The sequence below is a fragment of the Perognathus longimembris genome, chromosome 1 (genome assembly GCF_023159225.1).
Source record: "Perognathus longimembris pacificus isolate PPM17 chromosome 1, ASM2315922v1, whole genome shotgun sequence".
Classification (NCBI taxonomy): domain Eukaryota; kingdom Metazoa; phylum Chordata; class Mammalia; order Rodentia; family Heteromyidae; genus Perognathus; species Perognathus longimembris.
In genome coordinates, this window is record NC_063161.1 from 102,245,272 (window position 1) to 102,265,489 (window position 20,218).

At 39.0% G+C, this 20,218-nt stretch overlaps 1 protein-coding gene across 2 annotated transcripts in view; it reads left to right on the forward strand.

Annotated features, from left to right (window-relative positions):
* Positions 1-2,096: 2,096 nt before the first annotated feature.
* The window catches only part of Jak2 (Janus kinase 2), a 49,720-nt gene continuing 31,598 nt past the window's right edge, over positions 2,097-20,218 (forward strand). The window contains exons 1-5 of one of the 2 annotated variants that reach the window (XM_048331078.1): positions 2,097-2,544; positions 2,905-3,022; positions 12,953-13,203; positions 16,684-16,807; positions 17,904-18,021. In XM_048331078.1, the coding sequence (XP_048187035.1) occupies positions 12,984-13,203; positions 16,684-16,807; positions 17,904-18,021 (462 nt within the window). In that variant the 5' untranslated portion in view covers positions 2,097-2,544; positions 2,905-3,022; positions 12,953-12,983. The remainder of the gene's footprint in view (positions 2,545-2,904; positions 3,023-12,952; positions 13,204-16,683; positions 16,808-17,903; positions 18,022-20,218) is intronic. The other variant, XM_048331809.1, reaches the window with a different exon arrangement.

Consider the following 20,218-nt stretch of genomic DNA (forward strand, 5'->3'; position numbering starts at 1 on the left):
TTACGTAGTTTGATATAAAGCTGGAGTTGATGTAATTCCAGCACTTGGGAAGCTGAAGCAGGAAAATGTCCAGTTCAGGCCAGCATGAGCTATATAGTGAAATACTTTCACAAATGAAAGAAAAAGAGGGAGAAAGGGAAGGAGGGAGAAAGGAAGGAAGATAGAAAAACTTTAAAAGGATTGAAGCCAAGACCTGATCTCACACTTTACTGAGTTAAAGTCTTGTGGCTGGTATGGGTTTGGGGCAACTGCCTCTGCTGTTAAGCTTCACCATTGTGGAAGGACAGAATCTTGCCACATGACTGTATACACAGCACTACAATTTAGAACTAGTTATTAATTTTTACCTTTGAGTCTGGCTGTGTAGTTTTGAGTCTGAATACATTACCATCTAGTTATCATTTGTTTCTCTATTTCATGAATTTCACAAAGGACTTGGTCAAATTCCTTAGAACTCTCTCTTATCAAAGAATAAGGGGGTTGGGGCTGGGGATATAGCCTAGTGGCAAGAGTGCCTGCCTCGGATACACGAGGCCCTAGGTTCGATTCCCCAGCACCACATATACAGAAAACGGCCAGAAGCGGCGCTGTGGCTCAAGTGGCGGAGTGCTAGCCTTGAGCGGGAAGAAGCCAGGGACAGTGCTCAGGCCCTGAGTCCAAGGCCCAGGACTGGCCAAAAAAAAAAAAAAAAAAAAAAAAGAATAAGGGTAAACTCACTCTGGGAAGGAAATTATTAGCTGTGCCACTACCAAGAATCACATAAAGAACCCCAAAGTTATAGTACTTTGGAATAAAAAAGCTCCACATTCGGGGGTAGCATTGGTTTAAGCTCTTATCTTAGTGGAAAGAGAGACTTTTATTTTCTGAATGACTTTTATCTTTCTGTGTGGGCAAAGGGTTTAGCAATTCCATAAACTTACTGCTACTGTATTTCCCTGAAACAATTAAATACATGATAAATCTGAATAGTAACATATTTGTGTATAGTAAAACAGGAGCCATAACTGCATTTCTTCATTCAGGTAAACAATGGACACTAATAATACAAACAGACCTATATGGCCTGTTCTTCCGGCCACTTTGGCCTTACCACTTAACCACTGCCTCCTCAGTGCTCTACAGCCCCAGTGGCATTTTTCCTGGTACCTGAACTTGTGGAACAGAAATCTCTTCTCAGTCCCATCCTCAAAATTCTTCCTAGACAGATTAGTTCATCCTCAGTCCTTCACACCTTGCTCAAATATCACTAGGGAGGTCTTTTCTGGTCAATCTGAAATAATACCCTTTTCTTTCCCTCACATTCTACACATTTACTCTGTATTATTTTTTTAAAGTGATAATTACACACTTTTTTAGTTTAAAGCTTTGTGGCTTCTATGCTCCAGGAGGGCAAGGCTTCCTAAAGCCGGGCACCTAATAAAAAAATCGTTCAGCATCTGAATCAATGAATAAGGCTGCTAAGGATGGTGGATGTTGCGTTTCTCCTCATTCCACCTTCCCTTCCCAGTGGCTGGCTGCGGAGCCAGGCGCTCGAATCGCAACGAAACCCACGAGCCAGGGTGGCAAGGCAGCGGCGCAGCCTGGCATGCCGCTTCCCCCGGACCTCGGGGCCGGGAAAGGGGCTCGGGCCGGAGAAGAGCAGGTCTCCAGTGCCCGGAACGTGGCAACAGACGCCGGAAGGGCACAAGGTGCGGGGCAGGGGAAAGTCTTCGCGTGTAGGAGGCCGCCTGCCTGCCCCGGGTCACCAGCAGCCGGGCCTTGCCGGCTGACTCATTCTTAGCCCGCCTCCAAGGCGCGTACGCACGCACACCCCATTGGGAGAGAGCGTGGGCACCCGAATCCCTGCGGCGCCGCAAAGCCCAGCGAGCCCCAGCCACCCGCGCTTCGTCGCGGGACTCTCTCCAGGAAGGAGGACGGGAGCTGTCTCGGGGATCTCCGTGCACCCCCATCGCTAGCCTACAGGACGCGCGCACGCGCGCTGCAGCCCTCGCCCTGCGTGAGGGGGCGGGGCGGCGCATGCGCCAGCAGGAGGGGGCGTCCTGTTCCCGCCCTCGGGTCTCCCGCCCTGCTCGCCGGCGGCGTCAGTCGGCTGAGAAGACCGGGCGGAGGGAGGAGACGGCGGCCGTGACGGGCTTCCCACAGTGGGAGGGGTGTGGACTTGCAGGAAGAAGGGAGGAAGGGGAGCAGAAAGGGGGCAGCAGCGGCCGCGGCGCTGACAGGCTGGGCGGCAGTCCGGCTCTCCCGAGACTTCGCGCCTACGCGTCGGGCCCCCGTCGGACCCCCGGGTTGTGGAGGCTCCTGTCGGGGAGGACCGCCGCCTCCACCGCCAGGACGCACGGACAGGCCCGGTCCTCGCCGCCGAGGGATGTGACGGGGAGCCGAGCCCGCACGGGATCCCCCCACTCCTTCCCGAGGGCCCGGCCTGGCGGACACTCGGGCCGGTTGTCGGGTCCCGGGGCTTCCGCAGACCTCGGCTCGCCCAGGGGGGCGTCGTGGAGGAGGAGGAGGAGAAGGAGGAGGAGGCGCCTTAGGGCTGTGCTGCTGGTGGGTGTTGTCGCTGCCTGGCCTCGGGTGGATTGTGGGGGGGGAGGTGGCAGTTGTATCTCCAACCCCTTCCCCACCTTGGGGTGCCCTCCCCCCCGCGCCCCCCTCCCGAGAATGGCAATAAACTTCCCAGCCAGAACACCCTCCTCTTATAGACCGTATGTAGAACGCGGGGGCTTGCTACTGCTGTTGGCTATTTGCATCCATGTGTGCTGTAGAACCCCCTCCCCACCCCTTTACTTACCCTTTAAAAATCTTCTAGGTAGTTGAACAGCCTAGAAAAAAAAATAGCCATCTATATTCTAATCCCCCCCCCCCCCCTTGGGTTTCCACGGTAGTAACTGTGGCTTCTGTTTTCAGGTTCCCCAATCAGGCAACGGGAAGAAGATGTGAACTGTTACTCTTCTGCAGAAATTTAAAAAAAAAAAAAAAAAGACGGGGTCGGGGGGGAGGAGCCCTTTCTTCCCCCTCAGCGACGGTGGGTGTGCGATCGTGGGTGGGAGTGTGCGAGATCGTGGGTGGGGTACGCTCCTTGCTGCTGTCTTTTTGCCGCATTGAAGGCAAGGGTGTCGGGTGTTGGGGGAGGGGGTGCGTGGGTAGGAAGGGTGGATGCGAGCGAACACAAGCAGAGCTCATTGTTGGTAGGTCTGAATATGGCAGGGTTTGAACTTTTCATGTCGGTCTGCTAGAATAATTTTAGGGTATAATTGTTGCTCTTGGATCCTTTTAAGAAGCATGGCTTTGTAGAAAAAAGTAAAATGTCCGTTAGTCTTTCTCCTCAAGTAGCCAGAGATTTATTTATCAAACACATATTTTCAAGTAACCAGAAATACCTATTGAAAGCTGGTGATTTTATTTTTCTTTCTCTCTCTTCTTCCTTCCCCCTCCCCCTTTCTTGCTGGGGTTTCTGCTACTACATTGAATGCTTCCTGGATGGTTTTATCTGCCTAAGCTTGCTCTGTCTGTTGAATGTACCCAGTCTGCTGCTTTCCGGTGGTTATTAATCTGTCAGGGAAAACTCCTTTTCTCTGAATGAAAGGATAGGAGTGCCCAGTATGTCATAAAAGGGAGGAGAAATGTGCAGAAGTGGGAATAAGGGATGATTGCTTTTGTTTTCATAATAGGTTTGTACAAGTGAGTTGTTGGGCTACTGCTAATATTCTGATACAACATCCAGCAGATGAAAATGGATAATCAATTTTTGGCTTGTCTTTGTGTGTCTCTACTAAACACTTCATGAGAATCACTTGCTTGTATGTGAACTTACTGTTGGAGTTACTTGCAGACTGCTTGTGTCCAGCACATGCTTTAACAGTACCTGTACTGGAAAGCTGCAGTACTTTCTAGCCAGAGGAGCACCTATGCTTATTTTTGCTCTAATTGGATGTCCTGAAGTATATAGCATGTTTTAGGGACTGGTTATGCAATAGCTTATTACCTTTAGTGCCTTTTCCATAGTGATTTGAGACAAGTTTCTTGGTTAAGAGATGAAAATATGATACTTTTTCTCTATTTAGCTATTGCTGAAAGATGGAATGCTTTTAAGGCAAAATAAGAGGAAATTGGCTTTGAAGTCTGATCTGGGTTTGAATGATGATCTTCCTGACACCAGTTGTATTGCTTACTCCTTTCTTTCTTGAATAAAGTAGCATGCAAGTTGAATCAAATTGAAAACCACCACACTGTCATTTCCTGGTCTACTCTAATTGTTACACAGTAAATAGTTTTCTTTTTTTTTTTTGCAGAGTTGTCTCTGGAAACATAGCTTTACAAACATGGTATTGGAGAAAGGGATGTAAGTGTCTAGCTTTGAAAGTCTTGGCTACTGTCATAGCTAGATATCTAAAGGAAATTTACAGAAAAGTAGAATGACTGTGCATTAGTTGATTTGCCAAGGGCCATTGTTTCTTCCTCTTTTGTAGAGAAAAGGGACTTTTAGATCTTGATTTAGCTAAAGGGTCTTCATAGGCAGCTCATGGATCTTAATAAGCATCAAAATTTGTTGCCCATGATTTCTCTTTGAGCCCCACTGTGCTGCTCCTATCTACTATTGTGCTGCCATCTTGTGGTTATTTTGCAAAAGAACTTTCTTTAGCTCTATACATTGTTTTTCTTCCTTTCTCCGTTCTTTAGTACCCAGTATAAGCTCAGGTTTGAACCTAAAGTTTGAAGTAGTTCACTGTGTTAATGTTAGATACATACATTTCTTCCTACAATGCCATGTTTTTGTAAAAGCTGAGTTTTCAGAGATTGCTCTGCTAAATGTAACCCCTTACTATTGAAAAATCAGCGTAGACTATGACAAATGTCCTATTTGTCCTATGTGTAGTGTCCTATTTGATTTCATGATTTGAGATGTATAGTGTCCAAACAGATGCTGAATTGTAAGGCTCTTAATACTTAAGTTGTTTGATACCACTTAAGTATTTCTCCTGGCCTAGGATGCCAGGGAGAAAACAAGATTGAGACTCAAAGAGTGGCTCCCTTAATGGAGATAGTGTGGGACCTCTGCATTAGCTTTCTTTTTTTCTTTCTGATAAAATTAATGGCACAGAGCTAGTACCAGTTGATCATGGCTTAATGCATTTTGTGTCCTATTTGTACCTCTATAACTTTTGTTCAGTGATTTCACATTATAAAGCTAATGGTATTGCTTGCTTATTCCATCACATCCTAGTGATCTTTGCTATAAGTGGTCTTTTGCCACATTTTACGGTTTGTGGTTAAGTCCAAGATTCTCCAGTTGAAAATGATCAGTTTATACACCTTGAATGTCTCTCAAAGGCTCATGTTTGGTCACTATTTCTGGCACTACTAGGAGTCATAGAGTTTAGTAGAGGGAAGTTAGGTCAGTAGGGTCATGGAGGTCAGTAGGAGACATTGGATTATTGACTCTTCCTCTCTTTTTGCTTCTTGATTGCCTGAGACAGACCTAATCTGCTGGACATTCCTCCCATAACATACTAAAGTGATACCTGTGCTTCATGTAGTTTGAAGTTGCAAGGGAAATGATAAAGGAAGGAAAATAATATAGCACTAAAGTAATGAGAAATTACTTTGAGGAAATAAGTCAGATTGGAAAGATGTCATAAGGCTTCATTCTGGCCTAGATAAGGAAGGATGATGTAGGGGAGAAGAGTCATTTAAGATGACTTGATGTTTTAGCTTATATCTGACACTTGAGCCACATTTGCATGTTTTTTGTTTTGTTTTTTTTGCTTGTTAGTTGGAGAGAAGAGTCCCATGGATTTGTCTGTCTGGGCAAGCATCGAAGTGTTCATAGATCTCAGCCTCCTTAGTAGCTAGGATTACAGGTGTGAACTGCTGGTGTCTTGCCTCATTTTAGGTTATGCACTCATGGAATCTCCTTCAGTTGTGTTAGGCTTCCATTACATCTCCTCAGGCCCCTTGTGAAGACAAACTTCAGGTAGATTCTTGGATCTGTACCTGGCTATGCTAGCAGTATTCTCTAATCTATTGTTTCTTATTAGAATTACCTACAGGCCTTTTTGAAATATAAATTCCTGGACAACACCTTGATAGTCTCTGTATCATTACTTCTGAGATGAGCATGTACAGTTTCAGTTGGTTCTCAAGTGATGCTGCTGATGTTGATCTGGATCAGACCAGGAGAGGCACTGATTTTTTTTTTTTTAGTTTTCTTTATTGCTAAAGAGGGGTTACAGTTTCATGTGTAAGGCAGTGAATACATTTTTATCCAACTTGTTACCTCCTCCCTCATTTTCCCCCCGCCTCCCCCCTCCCTGTTTCCCTCTCTCCCCATGAGTTGGTTTACACCATATAGTTTTATAAGTATTGCTATTGCATTGGTTTGTCTTTTTATCCTTTGGCTCTCAATTTTGGTATTCCTTTTCCCTTCCCTAGTTCCAATACACTACAATATCCAGGGTACTAAAATCAGTTACAGTGATATCAGGGGTAAAACCATGGGAAAGAAATACAAAAGAAAAGGGCATAATTTCCCCATTCGTAAGGAAATGGAAGGACTTGGAAAAAAATGAAGTGAATAAAATATAAGTGAAATGAGCCAGACCCAAAGAAACATAGACTCTATGGTTTCCCTCATTGGGAATAATTAGTGCATATCTAGGGTAGTCCTAGCAGAAGATCACAATAGCTCAATAGCTCAGTTCATATGAACACATAAATAAGATGATGCAAAGCAAGATGAACTCCAAGTTATGGAAACAAGTGGTATATCATGGCTTTTATTTTCAACATGCCATGAGAAGCACTGATCTTGAACTAGGGGAGTGGTTATAACATTTTTTCTATTAAGGGACAGATATGTATGATACTAGGGCTAGAATCTAGGACCTCACAGTTACTAGGCAAGAGCTCTACCACTTGAGCATACCCCTAATCCCTTTTTGCTAAGCTCATATTCTGGAAATTCCCAGTTTGTCATTGCTTGACTCCAAAGTCTCTTCAAGCTACTGCCCCATTTTTTACTTCTCTCTTCACTGCAAAACTCTTTGAAAAGCTATTTGTATATGTTTTTCTTTATTTTTCTCTTAAAATTTCTTTTCTTAAACTGGTAACACCTTTAATGTAATTTAATATATATGTATACATGATATATATACATATATGTATATGTGTTATGTATATGATTACGTGTTAAATAGTAAAAGAATTGCTGAGTTAAAACATGTGCTTTCAAATTAATGTATAAGTGCCAGTTTAGGCTTTTTATACTTTTACATATCTATTTCTCTACTAACTATTTCAGTTGGCATGATATTTACCAATTCAAGACTTGAAAATTAGTATCTCACAATTCAGTTTGCTTTTAATTCTCCTTTATTGGGACTTGTATGTAATAGAAACATGCTGTGTTCATTTGTCTTTCTGTGTTTTTTTTTTGTGTGTGTGTCTATTTGCAAATGAAGTTGTGTTTTTGTTGTTTAAATCGTTTCTCTTTTAACTTCTAACTCATGTTTTATTACTATATATTTCTAAAACCTATCTTTAACAGTCATAATTCTCTCATCACTATTTGAGCACTTTATTTGATAGAAAAATTACTTAATCAAATGGAGAGCATTTATGAACTGAGAGGAACACCTCAGATTTAATTTATCAATTTATTTTTAGAAGTGAGGTTAGTTTGTAATAATATTAAGCTGAGTGCTGTTGGCTCATGCCTGTAATCTTAGCTACTTGGGGTTGAGAATTGGAGCATCTTGGTTCCAGGCAAGCCTGGCAGAAAAGTTCTCAAGACTCCTTCTCAACCTATATCTGGGAGCTGTGGTACCTGGGAGGCAGAGATTGGGAGGACCATGGTACTTGGCAGCTAGGGTATAGCAGACTCATCTCCATTCAGGAAAACTGGACTTGATGGTACATATCTAACATTTTAGTGAAGAGAAGTATAAAGGTAGGTGGATTGAAGTTCTCTTTCCAGGCCAAGAAGTAAGACTCTGTCTTAAAAGTAACTCGGAACAAAACAGAGATGCAGTCATGACTGGTATTGTACAAGCTTGAGGACCTGAGTTCAAATCTCAGTATGACCAAAAATTGGGCTAAATGTTTATTTTTAAGCTAGGCACCGGTGGCTCTTACCTGTAATCTTAGCAACTCAAGGGCTAAAATCTGGAAGTTTGTGGTTTGAAGCCATCTGAGGTAGAAAAGTTCATGAGACTTCATCCCCAAAATAGCCAACAATAAGTCTAGAGGCATGGCTCAGGCTGTGGATTGCCAGGTGAGCAAGCATGTTGAGTGAAGCATGTCTTCTGTTCAGAAGACCCCGAGTTCCAATTCAAATACTGGCAAAAAAAAACAAAGTTATTTTTAGGTTTCTTTGTTCCCAATTTAGCCTTTACCAATCTATTACATTATTTCCTTAGGAGTATTTATTGATCTGAAAAGATGTGTGTCTTAGAATTGTAATGTAATAAGTAAATAATAAGATTAAGCTGTATTAGTATCAATGAGATTGACATTAAAATTTTACATTTGAGGTTCTGTTTTTTCAGTGTGTGTGCATAAATTGGTTAAAATTCAGTGTTTAATCATCCTTTATTCAACAATTTCCTGTGTTAGTCACTTTTACAGGCACTAAGAGTATAGTAATGAATGAGACGTCAAGGTTTCCCATCTTCAGGAAACTTTCACTAATGAGGCAAGAAAGTCAGTGAGCAAAAGTATAATCTATCCTTTGGTGGAAATAAAACCAGGACAGTGGCTTCTTTAAGAAGCATGGGAAAATTTTTGGATCACTACTTTTTAAAAATTTTTCCCTTTATTGTCAAAGTGAAGAACAGAGGGTTTACAGTTTCATATGTAAGGCAGTGAGTACATTTCTTGTTGAGCTTGTTACCTCCTCCCTCATTTCCCCCCTCCCCTTTTCCTTCTCCCCCCCATAAGTTGTACAATTGGTTTACACTGAATGGTTTTGTACGTATTGCTTTTGGAATTGTTTGTCTTTTTATCCTTTGTCTCTTAATTTTGGTATTCCCTTTCCCTTTCCTAGTTCTAATACACATATATACAGTATCCAGGGTACTCAGATGAGATATAGTGATAGTGGGGGTACGACCACCAGAAGGGAATATGAGAGAAACAACAACGACAAAAAGGTACGGTTTCACATAGCATGTTGAAATAATTACAACAATGATTTAACGCTTGTTTCCATAATATATAATTAATTTCACTTAGCATCATCTTATGTGTTCATAAGAGCATGGCTATTTAGCCTATTGTGATCTTCTGCTATGACTAGCCTAAACCTTTACTAATTATTCTCTATGAAGGAAACCATAGAGTCCATGTTTCTTTGGGTCTGGCTCACTTCACTTAGTACATTTTTTTTCTGAGTCCTTCCATTTCCTTATGAATGGGGCAGTGTCATTCTTTCTGATAGATGGATATAATTCCATTGTGTATATGTACCACATTTTCCTGATCTACTTGTATACTGAGGAGCATCTGGATTGATTCCATATTTTAGCAATGACAAATTGTGGTGCCATGAACATAGTTGTGCTGGTGGTTTTAGTGTGGTCTTACTTGTAATCTTTTGAGTAGATGCCCAAAAGTGGGGCCGCTAGCTTGTAGGAGAGCTCTAAGTTTAGCCTTCTGAGGAACCTCTATACCACTTTCCTGAGCAGTTGAACAAATTTACATTCCTACCAACAATGTAGTAGGGTTCCCCTTTGGCCACATCCCCTCTAGCATTTGTTATTGTTAGTTTTCCTGATAATGGACATTCTTACTGGGGTGAGATGGAATCTCAATATTGTTGTTTTTTTTTTGGCCAGTCCTGGGCCTTGGACTCAGGGCCTGAGCACTGTCCCTGGCTTCTTCCCGCTCAAGGCTAGCACTCTGCCACTTGAGCCACAGCGCCGCTTCTGGCCGTTTTCTGTATATGTGGTGCTGGGGAATCGAACCTAGGGCCTTGTGTATCCGAGGCAGGCACTCTTGCCACTAGGCTATATCCCCAGCCCTCAATATTGTTTTGATTTGCATTTCTCTTATGGCTAGTGATGTAGAGCAGTTCTTCATGTGTCTCTTGGCCATTCTTATTTCCTCTTCAGAGAAGTCTCTTTTTAGATCATTAGCCCACTTGTTGAGGGGGATGTTGGTTCTTTGAGGAATTTAATATTTTGAGTTCTGTGTATATTTTAGATATGAGGTCTTTGTCCGTTGTATGGCCAGTAAAGATCTTCTCCCAATCTGTGGGCTGTTTATCTTGCAAACTAAGTCCTTTACAGTGCAGAAGCTTTGCAGTTTAATGCAGTCCCATTTGTCTAACCTTTCTTTGATTTGTTGTGTTTCTGGGCCTTTATTAAGGAAGTTTCATCCTGTGCCGAGGAGCCTAAGTGTTTCTCCTATTCCTTCTTGTAGTGTTTTTAGGGTATCTGATTTTACTTCGAGGTCTTTGGATCACTACTTTTGAGTAGCCAGATATATGTTCATTTTCCAAAATTATTGAGAATATTTGTGCATTTAATTATAAAAGGGAAAAGCCTGTAAAAGTAGAGTAGATATAATTTATATGTTATAAAAAATAAGTTACATACCCACGAAACTACCAGCCATCCCAAGAACTAATACATTAGTGGCAACTTACACCTACATAAATGTTTCTCTGTAATTACTCCCCTGCCTGTCTCATTTTGTGTTTTAGTTTTAACATTTTGACTTTCATTTTGGTTTGTTTAATCACATTTTAATTCCTTAGTGTACTATTCAGATTTTCTTGTTTCGAGATTTATAAAAGTGGTTATTTTACTTCTATAAAGAAATTGAGCTGTGTGTTGGTGGCTCATACCTGTAATCCTAGCTACTCAGCAGGATGAGATCTGAGGATTGCAGTTCAAAGCCAGCCTGGGCAGGAAAGTCTGTGAGACTTTTATCTCCGGTTCGCCACTAAAAAGCCAGAAGTAGAACTTTGGCTCAACTGGTAGAGCCAGAGCACTAGCCTTGAACAATAAAGCTCAGGGACAGTGCCTAGTCCCTGAATTCAAGCCCAAGGACCTGCACTGGAAGAAAGAAAGAAAGAGAGAAAGAAAGAAAGAAAGAAAGAAAAAGGAAGGAAGGAAGGAAGGAAGGAAGGAAGGAAGGAAGGAAGGAAGGAAGGAAGGATAAATTAAATCTGACGTGTTCCTTTCAGTTCTTAAATGATTTCCATTCAGTTAGTGCATAATCTAAGTACCAAATAAAGTGCTGCAGAAGTGACAAATGAATAATCATGATTATTAAAAACATAGGTTAAAAACTTCAAACAAAATTAAAACATGAACTAGAATTTAAAAGAAAAACAATTTCAGTAATTTGAAAAACACATTATGGGAAGAAAAGCATGAAATTCCTCACAACAAGACTACATGTAGCATGTTATAGTCTTCTACAACTTGCTGGTTTTTTTTATAACATTGTAATTTCTAAGATATATCCATGTTGCATGAAGCTATAGTTTATTTTAACTGAAAGAAATGTATTCTATGATATGTATGTATTGAAGTTTTTATCCATTTGTCTGATACTTTGGGTAGTTTATAGGTGTTTTTTTTTTAACCATCCCCCTCCCCCTTGGAAACTAAGGTGCAATCACCAGTGTGTCTTTTGTGTACATACACACAAATTTCTATAGAATTTGTATTTAGGAGTAGAACAGCAACAATTCTTACAGGGTGGGCTCTGGGTGAGGCCAGGAGAATCTTCAAAACTCGTTCTTTTTCCTAACTTTGAGCTTAATTTGTTCTATTTCTAGTTCCTTGAAGTGTAATGTTAGGTTGTTTGAGATCTTTTTAATATTATTGCTGTTGCTTCTATGTTAGAACTGTTTTTACTGTATTTAAGTAACCTATAATTATGTTATATTCAACTGACCTATAATTAATACATTGTAATAGATTACAAGGAATATAAATATATGCCTGTCTTGGGGTTTGAACCAAGGGCCTACCCCAGAGCTTTTTTGTTGTTGTTGTTTAAGGCTAATGCTATACTTCTTGAGCTACAGCTCTACTTCCTTCTTTTGTTGGGGAGGGGAGGGTAGCTAATTGAAGCTGAGTCTCATGTACTTTCTTGCCAGTGCTGGCTTTGAACCATACTCCTCAGATCTCAGCTTCCAGAGTTTAAGATTATAGGCATGAGCCATTAGCACCTGGCAAGAAATACTTTTACAACTATCTTTGAATACATTAAAATCCTTTAAAATTTGCATATTCACTTGCAAATGAATTTCAAAAATCTTGCAATTTTGTCTCTTCCAAAACTTTTGACTTTTCTGTTCATTTTATCTTGCTCACTGGAAGTTTCAAAGGATACTACTTCATAACTGAGGATTAACTTAATATTTTCTCTGATAGAGTAATACCCTTATAATTGCAAGTAGAACTGAGTGTTAGATTATAAGTCATTGACTCGTGGTTATTTTTTTGTTTTATGTTTGTAGTATTTAGGGCAGTGCTTGGCACATAGTAAATGCCTTTATGAGTTTGTCCACTATTTTTACTATCTTCTCCATTCTGTCCACAAATATATCTATTGAGGGGAAGGCATTGTCAAATTACCATCTCTAGTCATGAACTCTTCCAAATAATAATCTCATGTTTTAGCTGCCAGCTAGGTTCTAGTGTAGTTTTTCTTGTCCAGATACCACTAAGAAATTTTCAGAGGAATTGATTTGTTGAGAAATAATGCTTTTTTCTTTTATAACTTTAGTGTTTGTTTGTTAGTGTTTATATTAATGATTTCTCAGGTTGATAACTGGGGTTTTATGATTGACTATTGGGCATTTATAATCTTTCTTGCAGTGTTTTTGTATGTGTAATACACAAATATTTATTCAGTTGATGGTGTTGATTGAGTTAGTGCTATTGGAATATCTTATCAATATCACTTGGATTTGTAACCTTACTTTTTTCTCCGATAGACTGATGTTCTAAAGAAGATTCTGGATGTGAATGGCTTGCCTTACAATGACAGAAATGGAGTCAACTTCCACATCTCCTATACATCAGAATGGTGATATTCCTGGAAATGCCAGTTCTGTGAAGCAAATAGAGCCAGTCCTTCAGGTGTATCTTTACCATTCTCTTGGAAAAACTGAGGGAGATTATCTAAAGTTTCCAGCTGGAGAATATGTTTCAGAAGAAATTTGTATTGCTGCATCTAAAGCTTGTGGTAAGTATCAGAAATCATCATTTTTCTTATTATTAGATCATTGCTTTAATTATGTTACTCTGTGTACATGTACAATGTATTATGGCTGGCAGCTGTCTTTTCACATCCATAACATTTGAGAAAGGCATAATGAATAGAATTTAAAGTGTCTTTTCCTCAGACTATATATCAAAACAAATGGAAGACTCTAAGTATTTGTTGAGCACTCATTGTAAGAACATATAAGGAGACTAAAGAATTTAGTCATGGGATATCTCATAAATAAATCTTAAATTACATTTGGAGTGCATTATAAAATACAGTACCAATATCAATGATGTTCATATCAGTGTGTGAGAATATATATTTGGTTTAGATTCTTGATTTTTCTATAGCTATGGTAGACAAGTTTTTTTTTCTAGTTAGCTTCTGAAAATTAATCTTCCCATATACAGTTTTCTTGTTTCTTTTGAATACTTATTAAATACATTGTTATTTATTTATTTAGTTAGTTAGTTGGTCATATGGCTTGAACTTGTGGCATGGGTGCTGTCTTTGAGCTCTTTTGCTCAAAACTGTACCATGTCTGTTGTTCAAGTTCACTCTATATCTTATCATTCTTTATAGGTTCTTGTCAGTTGTTGAGAATGGTGTATCAACTACTAGTGTTGAATTGTCTATTTCTCCCTTTATTTCACCTTTTGGTTCATAAAATTTGGGGCAAATTATATGTGTTTGTAATTGTTAAATCTTCTTGAAGGACTCACACTTTTTATTTTATGGTACTAAGGTTTGCATTCAGTGCCTTGTGCTTTCGAGGCAAGTGTTCCACTATTTTAGCCATGCCCTAAATCCTTGGTTACTTATTATTTTTCACATTGGGTGTAGCTTTGTGCTAGAGACTGGATTTGGATCTGATCTTCCTGACTCTACCTGTGCATAGCTAGGATTCACAATACCTAGCTTTTATTTCTTGAGATGGGATCTTGGTAATTTTTTGCCTGGGCTGGTCTTGAACTTTAATTGTCTTGATCTTTGCCCCTTGAAAGCTGGTATTACAGGGGTGTACCACCATACCTCAACAGTTTTTTATTTTTATTTTTAAACAATGTCTCACTATGTGTCATGGAAGTCACTATGTATCCTGGGCTGCCCTTGAGCTTGTGGTCCTCCTACCTCATCCTCTTGAACAGTGGTGAATTACAGATGTGAACCACCACATCTGACTTCAGTTTATATACTACTTTTCAGAAGATTTTTCTGTTGAAGTTTTTACTCCACTTGTCCCTCTTTATACATTTTTTACATTCTTTTCTACTTCTCTGTTTTTCTATGGTATTTATTAACATTACACTTAGATTCTTGAATTATAACTTACCAATGTCTTGATCTTATCTCCTGTACTGCGAGATCCTTCAAGTTTTTCATTCTTTTTGTGTTTCCAATACCTGCCTTGTATTCAGGCCTCTGTTAATATTAGTGGGATGATGACTAGGCTTGCTGTAGAGTATGGAACTGAATCACAGTTGTGGTAATGGTTTGGGAAAGAGGAACATACTGAAGTGGTTTTCACAGATAAGAATAAAAAGAATTTGGACTTGGTATGTAGAGAAAGAAGGGGAGTTTAAAATGACTCTGAGCTTTCTTTGAGGTCCTATTTTTCCATTATAAAGTATATCTCAAGTATAGTTTTGCTACTTTTTGTTCCTTTCTAGGACAGCTCTTTTAACAAGAACTAAGAAAAATTGGAACAAGCATAACACATAATTGCAATTTTGGAATAAGGAATTAGTGATTAAATAGAACTTACAAAATACTGTCTTTTTGTTATTTGTTTACAGGGATAGCCTATTTGGTATATATCCCCTTTTTCTGATGCTTTTGTGCCAATTTGTATGTATGCACGTTCATTTTTTTCTTTTGATACTTATAATTAAGATACTGAGTCTTATGTTGGAAGAGCATTATTCATCATTTTAAAAAATCCTGATGACTAATGAGTATGAGTTTACTTGTCATGCTTTATGTAAGTGCTCTGTTTGAAAAAATCATGACATTAAATTTTAAGTTATTTTTCAGATAAGGTATTACATTTTTGCCTAAAGCCAGCCTTTGATTGAGATACTCTTGTTTGTGGTCTCCTGTGTAGCTAGAAGTACATGTGTGACACACCCTGTTTTTCTGGTTTTTGGTTGAGGTGAAATATCCTTAACTTTTTACCCTGGACTGGCCTTGAACTGCAGTCCCCTCAATCTCTGCGTCCTGAATAGCAAGGATTACAGACATAAACCAGTTTGCCTGGCTCTAAAGCATTTTTTCAATACAGAATTAGCCTAGTTAAAATAATTTTGAGATAAAATAACTTTTTTCTTTGTCATTATTCTTTTAGTCTTTATTTTTCGGCAGCACTGGGGTTTCAGTGCCTCAACACTTGGTAGGCTAGTGTTCTACCATTTGGGTCACAACTTCAGCTCTTATTGTTTTTTTGAGATAGTGTCTTCTCTCCTGAGTGAATGCTTGAGTTTTGACCCACTTATCCTAGGCTTCCCATGTTGCTGGAATCACAGGTGTGAACCATCCTGTCTAGCTTCCTTTATGAAGTCTTGGAACTTTTCTGTCCTGTCTGGCCTAGAAATGTGACCCTCTCAATCTCAGCCTCCCAAATACCTAGAATACCAGCAAGAGCCACCAGTACCTGGCTTCCTTGGTGGCTGTTTTAAAGTTTATGTAAGTCATTATTTCCTGTAGTTTGAGAATTCTCTGCAGGGTGGCCCTTCTACCTCATCTTGGTATTAATTTTACTTTAAAAAAATGCAGTTATTACTTTTGGGTTTTCTTCCCTTACTTTTGTGTTTTTCTTGTTGGTGCTGATTATGGGGCTTGAACTCAGGGTGCTGTCCCTGAGAGTTTTTGCTCAAGCCTGGCACTGTACCACTTGAGCCACAGCTCCACTTCTGGTTTTTTTGGTGGTTAATTGGAGATAAGAGCTTACAGACTTCCCTCCCTAGGCTGGCTTTGAACTATTATCTTCAGATTTCAGCCTTATGTGTATATAGGATGATCAGACATGAACCTCTAGCAACTGGCTAATGATCCTTTAAAAAAATAGAGGTTTCTTCACTACTATTTTTTGTGGATATTAATATTTTTGTATGTACTAAACCATATATGGACGTAATCATGTATAGCCTCTTTCCCCCCAGTTTACAGAATTTTTAAAGTCATTTCTTTATAAAATGAAAACACATTCTGGTTTGCATCTTGCTTTTCTTATGACAAAAAATTGTGAAAAATCCACAAAGACCACAGTCTTTGCTCTAATTTTTTGTTCTTGTTGAGTTTTATAGTAGTATGCAGCATACTGTACCAAATAGTCTCAACTTACTGCGTTTTTTTTATGCTGAGTTTAAGAGTTTTTACTAATGTTCCATGTGATTTGTATGTGATATATAAATGTTTTGGTAACGATATATTATCATTCATTTTCTGTCTCCTTTGTAGGTGTCACCCCTTTGTACCATAATATGTTTGCTTTAATGAGTGAAACAGAAAGGATCTGGTATCCACCCAACCATGTCTTCCATATAGATGAGTCAACCAAGCTAAATGTACTGTACAGAATAAGGTACTTTCTCACATAAAATGACCAAAGTTTGGTCAAATAACAAAGCCGGAAAAATGATCTCCAATGAATCAATTAATTTTTAGACCTTAATTTCTTTAAAAGAAGTAGCAGTGATCTGAGGTAGGATATTTTTTTTTTTTTTGGCTAGTCCTGGGGCTTGAACTCAGCCCAGGCTCTCTCCCTGAGCTTCTCTGTGCTCAAGGCTAGAGCTCTCTACCACTTGGCAACAGCAGTATTTCCAGCAGTGACTTGTCTTCAGATAAAATTAGCATTTTCAGATTCTTCTGTTGACATTACTGGATTCAAAAATGTGTACTTTTGGGCTGGGGATATGGCCTAGTGGCAAGAGTGCCTGCCTCATATACATGAGGCCCTGGGTTCGATTCCCCAGCACCACATATACAGAAAATGGCCAGAAGTGGCGCTGTGGCTCAAGTGGCAGAGTGCTAGCCTTGAGCAAAAAGAAGCCAGGGACAGTGCTCAGGCCCTGAGTCCAAGCCCCAGGACTGGCAAAAAAAAAAAAAAGTGTACTTTTTATTGGTACTTTTTATTTCTACATTTCTGTTTCCTGTGCTTCTGCATTCTACATTCTATATTGTGCCAAACTAAGCAGTATGTTGACTTTACACTTACTTCTATTTCTTGCATTTCTTTGCTTTTGGGGGACCTAAGGTGGCTAGTGTTGGGAATTTTGAGACTACATAGCCCAGGCTGGGCTCAAAATCACCATCCTCTTCCTTCAGTCTCCAGGGTGCTGGAGTTAATAAGCATGTGTTATCACACCTGGCTGGATTTTCTACCTACATTATTACCATAGTATTATCCATGATATCTTTTTGTTTCCAACTTTGTATTTAACACTGTTGGTTGTGTTTTCTGATAACAAGATAATACCTTTTGGTACACAAGAAGTGGTTAAAAGGTAACAAGGTAGATAAGAAATCTATGCACTGCTTTATGTATGAAACTACCCTTCTGTACATCACTTTGACAATAAATAAATAAATAAAAATTTAAAAAGAAGTGGTTGAATATATACATTATGTTTATATTTGAAATCTTTGGAGATTGAAGTCATGTTTTAATTGTCCTACAGGTTTTACTTTCCTCACTGGTATTGCAGTGGCAGCAACAGAACCTATCGGCATGGAGTATTTCGAGGGACTGAATCTCCTCTTCTTGATGACTTTGTTATGTCTTACCTTTTTGCTCAGGTACAGTTGTATTATCTTATTTGTGCACTAAATGACAGATATCCTGTATTACATATCTTTTAAGGAGACAAACTTTATATTTGAAAATTGCAATTCTGTTTTACACAGCTAGTGTAGAAGAGTTACTATTTCTTTATTTGAGTGTGAGACCCATTAATTTAGTTATAGTAAAAAAATACATAATAATCACTTTTTAAAGTTTATATACTGATGATTGAGCCCAGTGCTTTTGTGCATGTTAGACAAATGCTCAAACACTTTAATTCTACCCCTAACCCCTTAAAAATACATAATATACTTGAAATATATAATTGAATATTTTAATCATTTTAACTGTACAGTAGGCTCACCTTACTTGTGGGTTTATTACACATAGTTTTGATCAAGTACAGACAAAAATAATCAAAAGAACTTTCAAAACAAAAATTTTTAATTCCCATCTGGACATCATATGGCTTAATTGATGTGGAGAGGCTCCCAATCAGTCCCACATTATTTGTCAGTTGTGTTTAAATTTTTGAATGATCTGCTAAGTGTTTCCTGGCTCTTGTTTTGTGAAAATCTGCCTCCCACAAAGCAAATGGTACCCAGAAAGCAAGGCAAAAACAATGACAATCCTTCTAAGCTAAAAAGGGTACATCATGTACTTAATTTAAATGATAAAGTGAAAAATTTAGATTTATTGAAGGGCAACCTATCTTTAGTTGAAGTTGGGCAGCATTAGGGGAAAAATGAATCAAGCATTCACACTGCAGTACTGAAAACACACATCCTGAGCATTTGTGGGTTTTCTATATAACTGGAATGATACCAAAGTTCCATTTGTTTCACAGTATAATCAAGTTATGCTTTATTTGTCACTACCATTTATATCTAGGGTATTTTTTCATATTTCCAAACAGAAACTTCATACCCATTATACATTTTTATATTTTAATTTTACCCATTATACATCTTGGCAACTTGGCAGTGACCAATCTTCTGTTCTTCCTCTGTGAACTTGACTCATCCAATTATGTCAAACAATGAAATTATATGGTTTTTGTCTTTTGTGATTGGCTTATTTCATTTAGCATATTGTCTTCAAAGTTCATCTATGTTGTCACAGGTATTGGTGTCTCTCAAACTTTTTCAGTCTGGGCTGACATCAAACCACCAACCTCAGATCTCAGCCTCCTGTGTAGTTAGGATTAAAAGCATAAGCCACTGATGCTGGCTTCTTTGGCCACTTTTTTTTCTTTATTGTCAAAGTTTGATACAGAGGGGGTAACATTCATATGAAAGGCAGTGAGTACATTTCTTGTTCTACTTGTTACCTCTGCCCTCATTCCCCCTCCTTGCCCCCTCCCCATTCCCTTCTCCCCCCAAGAGTTGTGCAGTTGGTTTATGGGGTTTTTCAGGCTACTCTGCTTCCTGTATGAGATCTGTACTACATTGTATCTGAGCCATATGGCAACTCTTAAAGAGCCCTGCTGGGGGTCCCCCACTCCCCCAGAACATTTTATTTTCTCTAAGCATGCCTATCCTTGTGACTGCTATACCAGTGGGAAAGAATCTCATTGCTCTTGGGATGAAGTCATTCAAAAGAACCTGCAGCTTGATCTCAACCAAACTTGTTTATGACCCTGGACATGCCTTGTGCTTTGTTTTTGTGTCATTCCTTCTATTTTCTCATTCTATTTTGTGCCCATTAAAGTTTTCTTTATATCTTTCAAAGCTACAGGATATTTAAATCTGTTAAGCCTCTCCTAATTACTCCAATTAGATTAAATTTCAGAATTCTCTAAAATTTTAAAACAGCTATAGTATGGTATTTCCTGTACAATTTCTGGTATTGGATTTGTTTTCATGTTTAACCTTCAAGCTAGATTTTAATCCTTTTATTTCCTTATATTTCTTTGTCTCCAATATGACCTCTAATATATTAGAGATACTTTAACATAAATAGAACTCAGTATATATTTAATTAATATCTACTAGTTATATATTTTTTTATGTAGAAGATAAAATTTATAAATATATTCAGTATATTTGGATGATATCATATGTATTACATACTGTGTACACAATTTGTATCAGTTTTCATTTGCAGATGAACTTTTATGGAGAAATGACTAGGCATAGTCCTAGCTGCTCAGTAATCCTAATAATCCTAGCTACTTAGGAGGCTGGGATCTGAGGATTGTGGTTTGAAGCC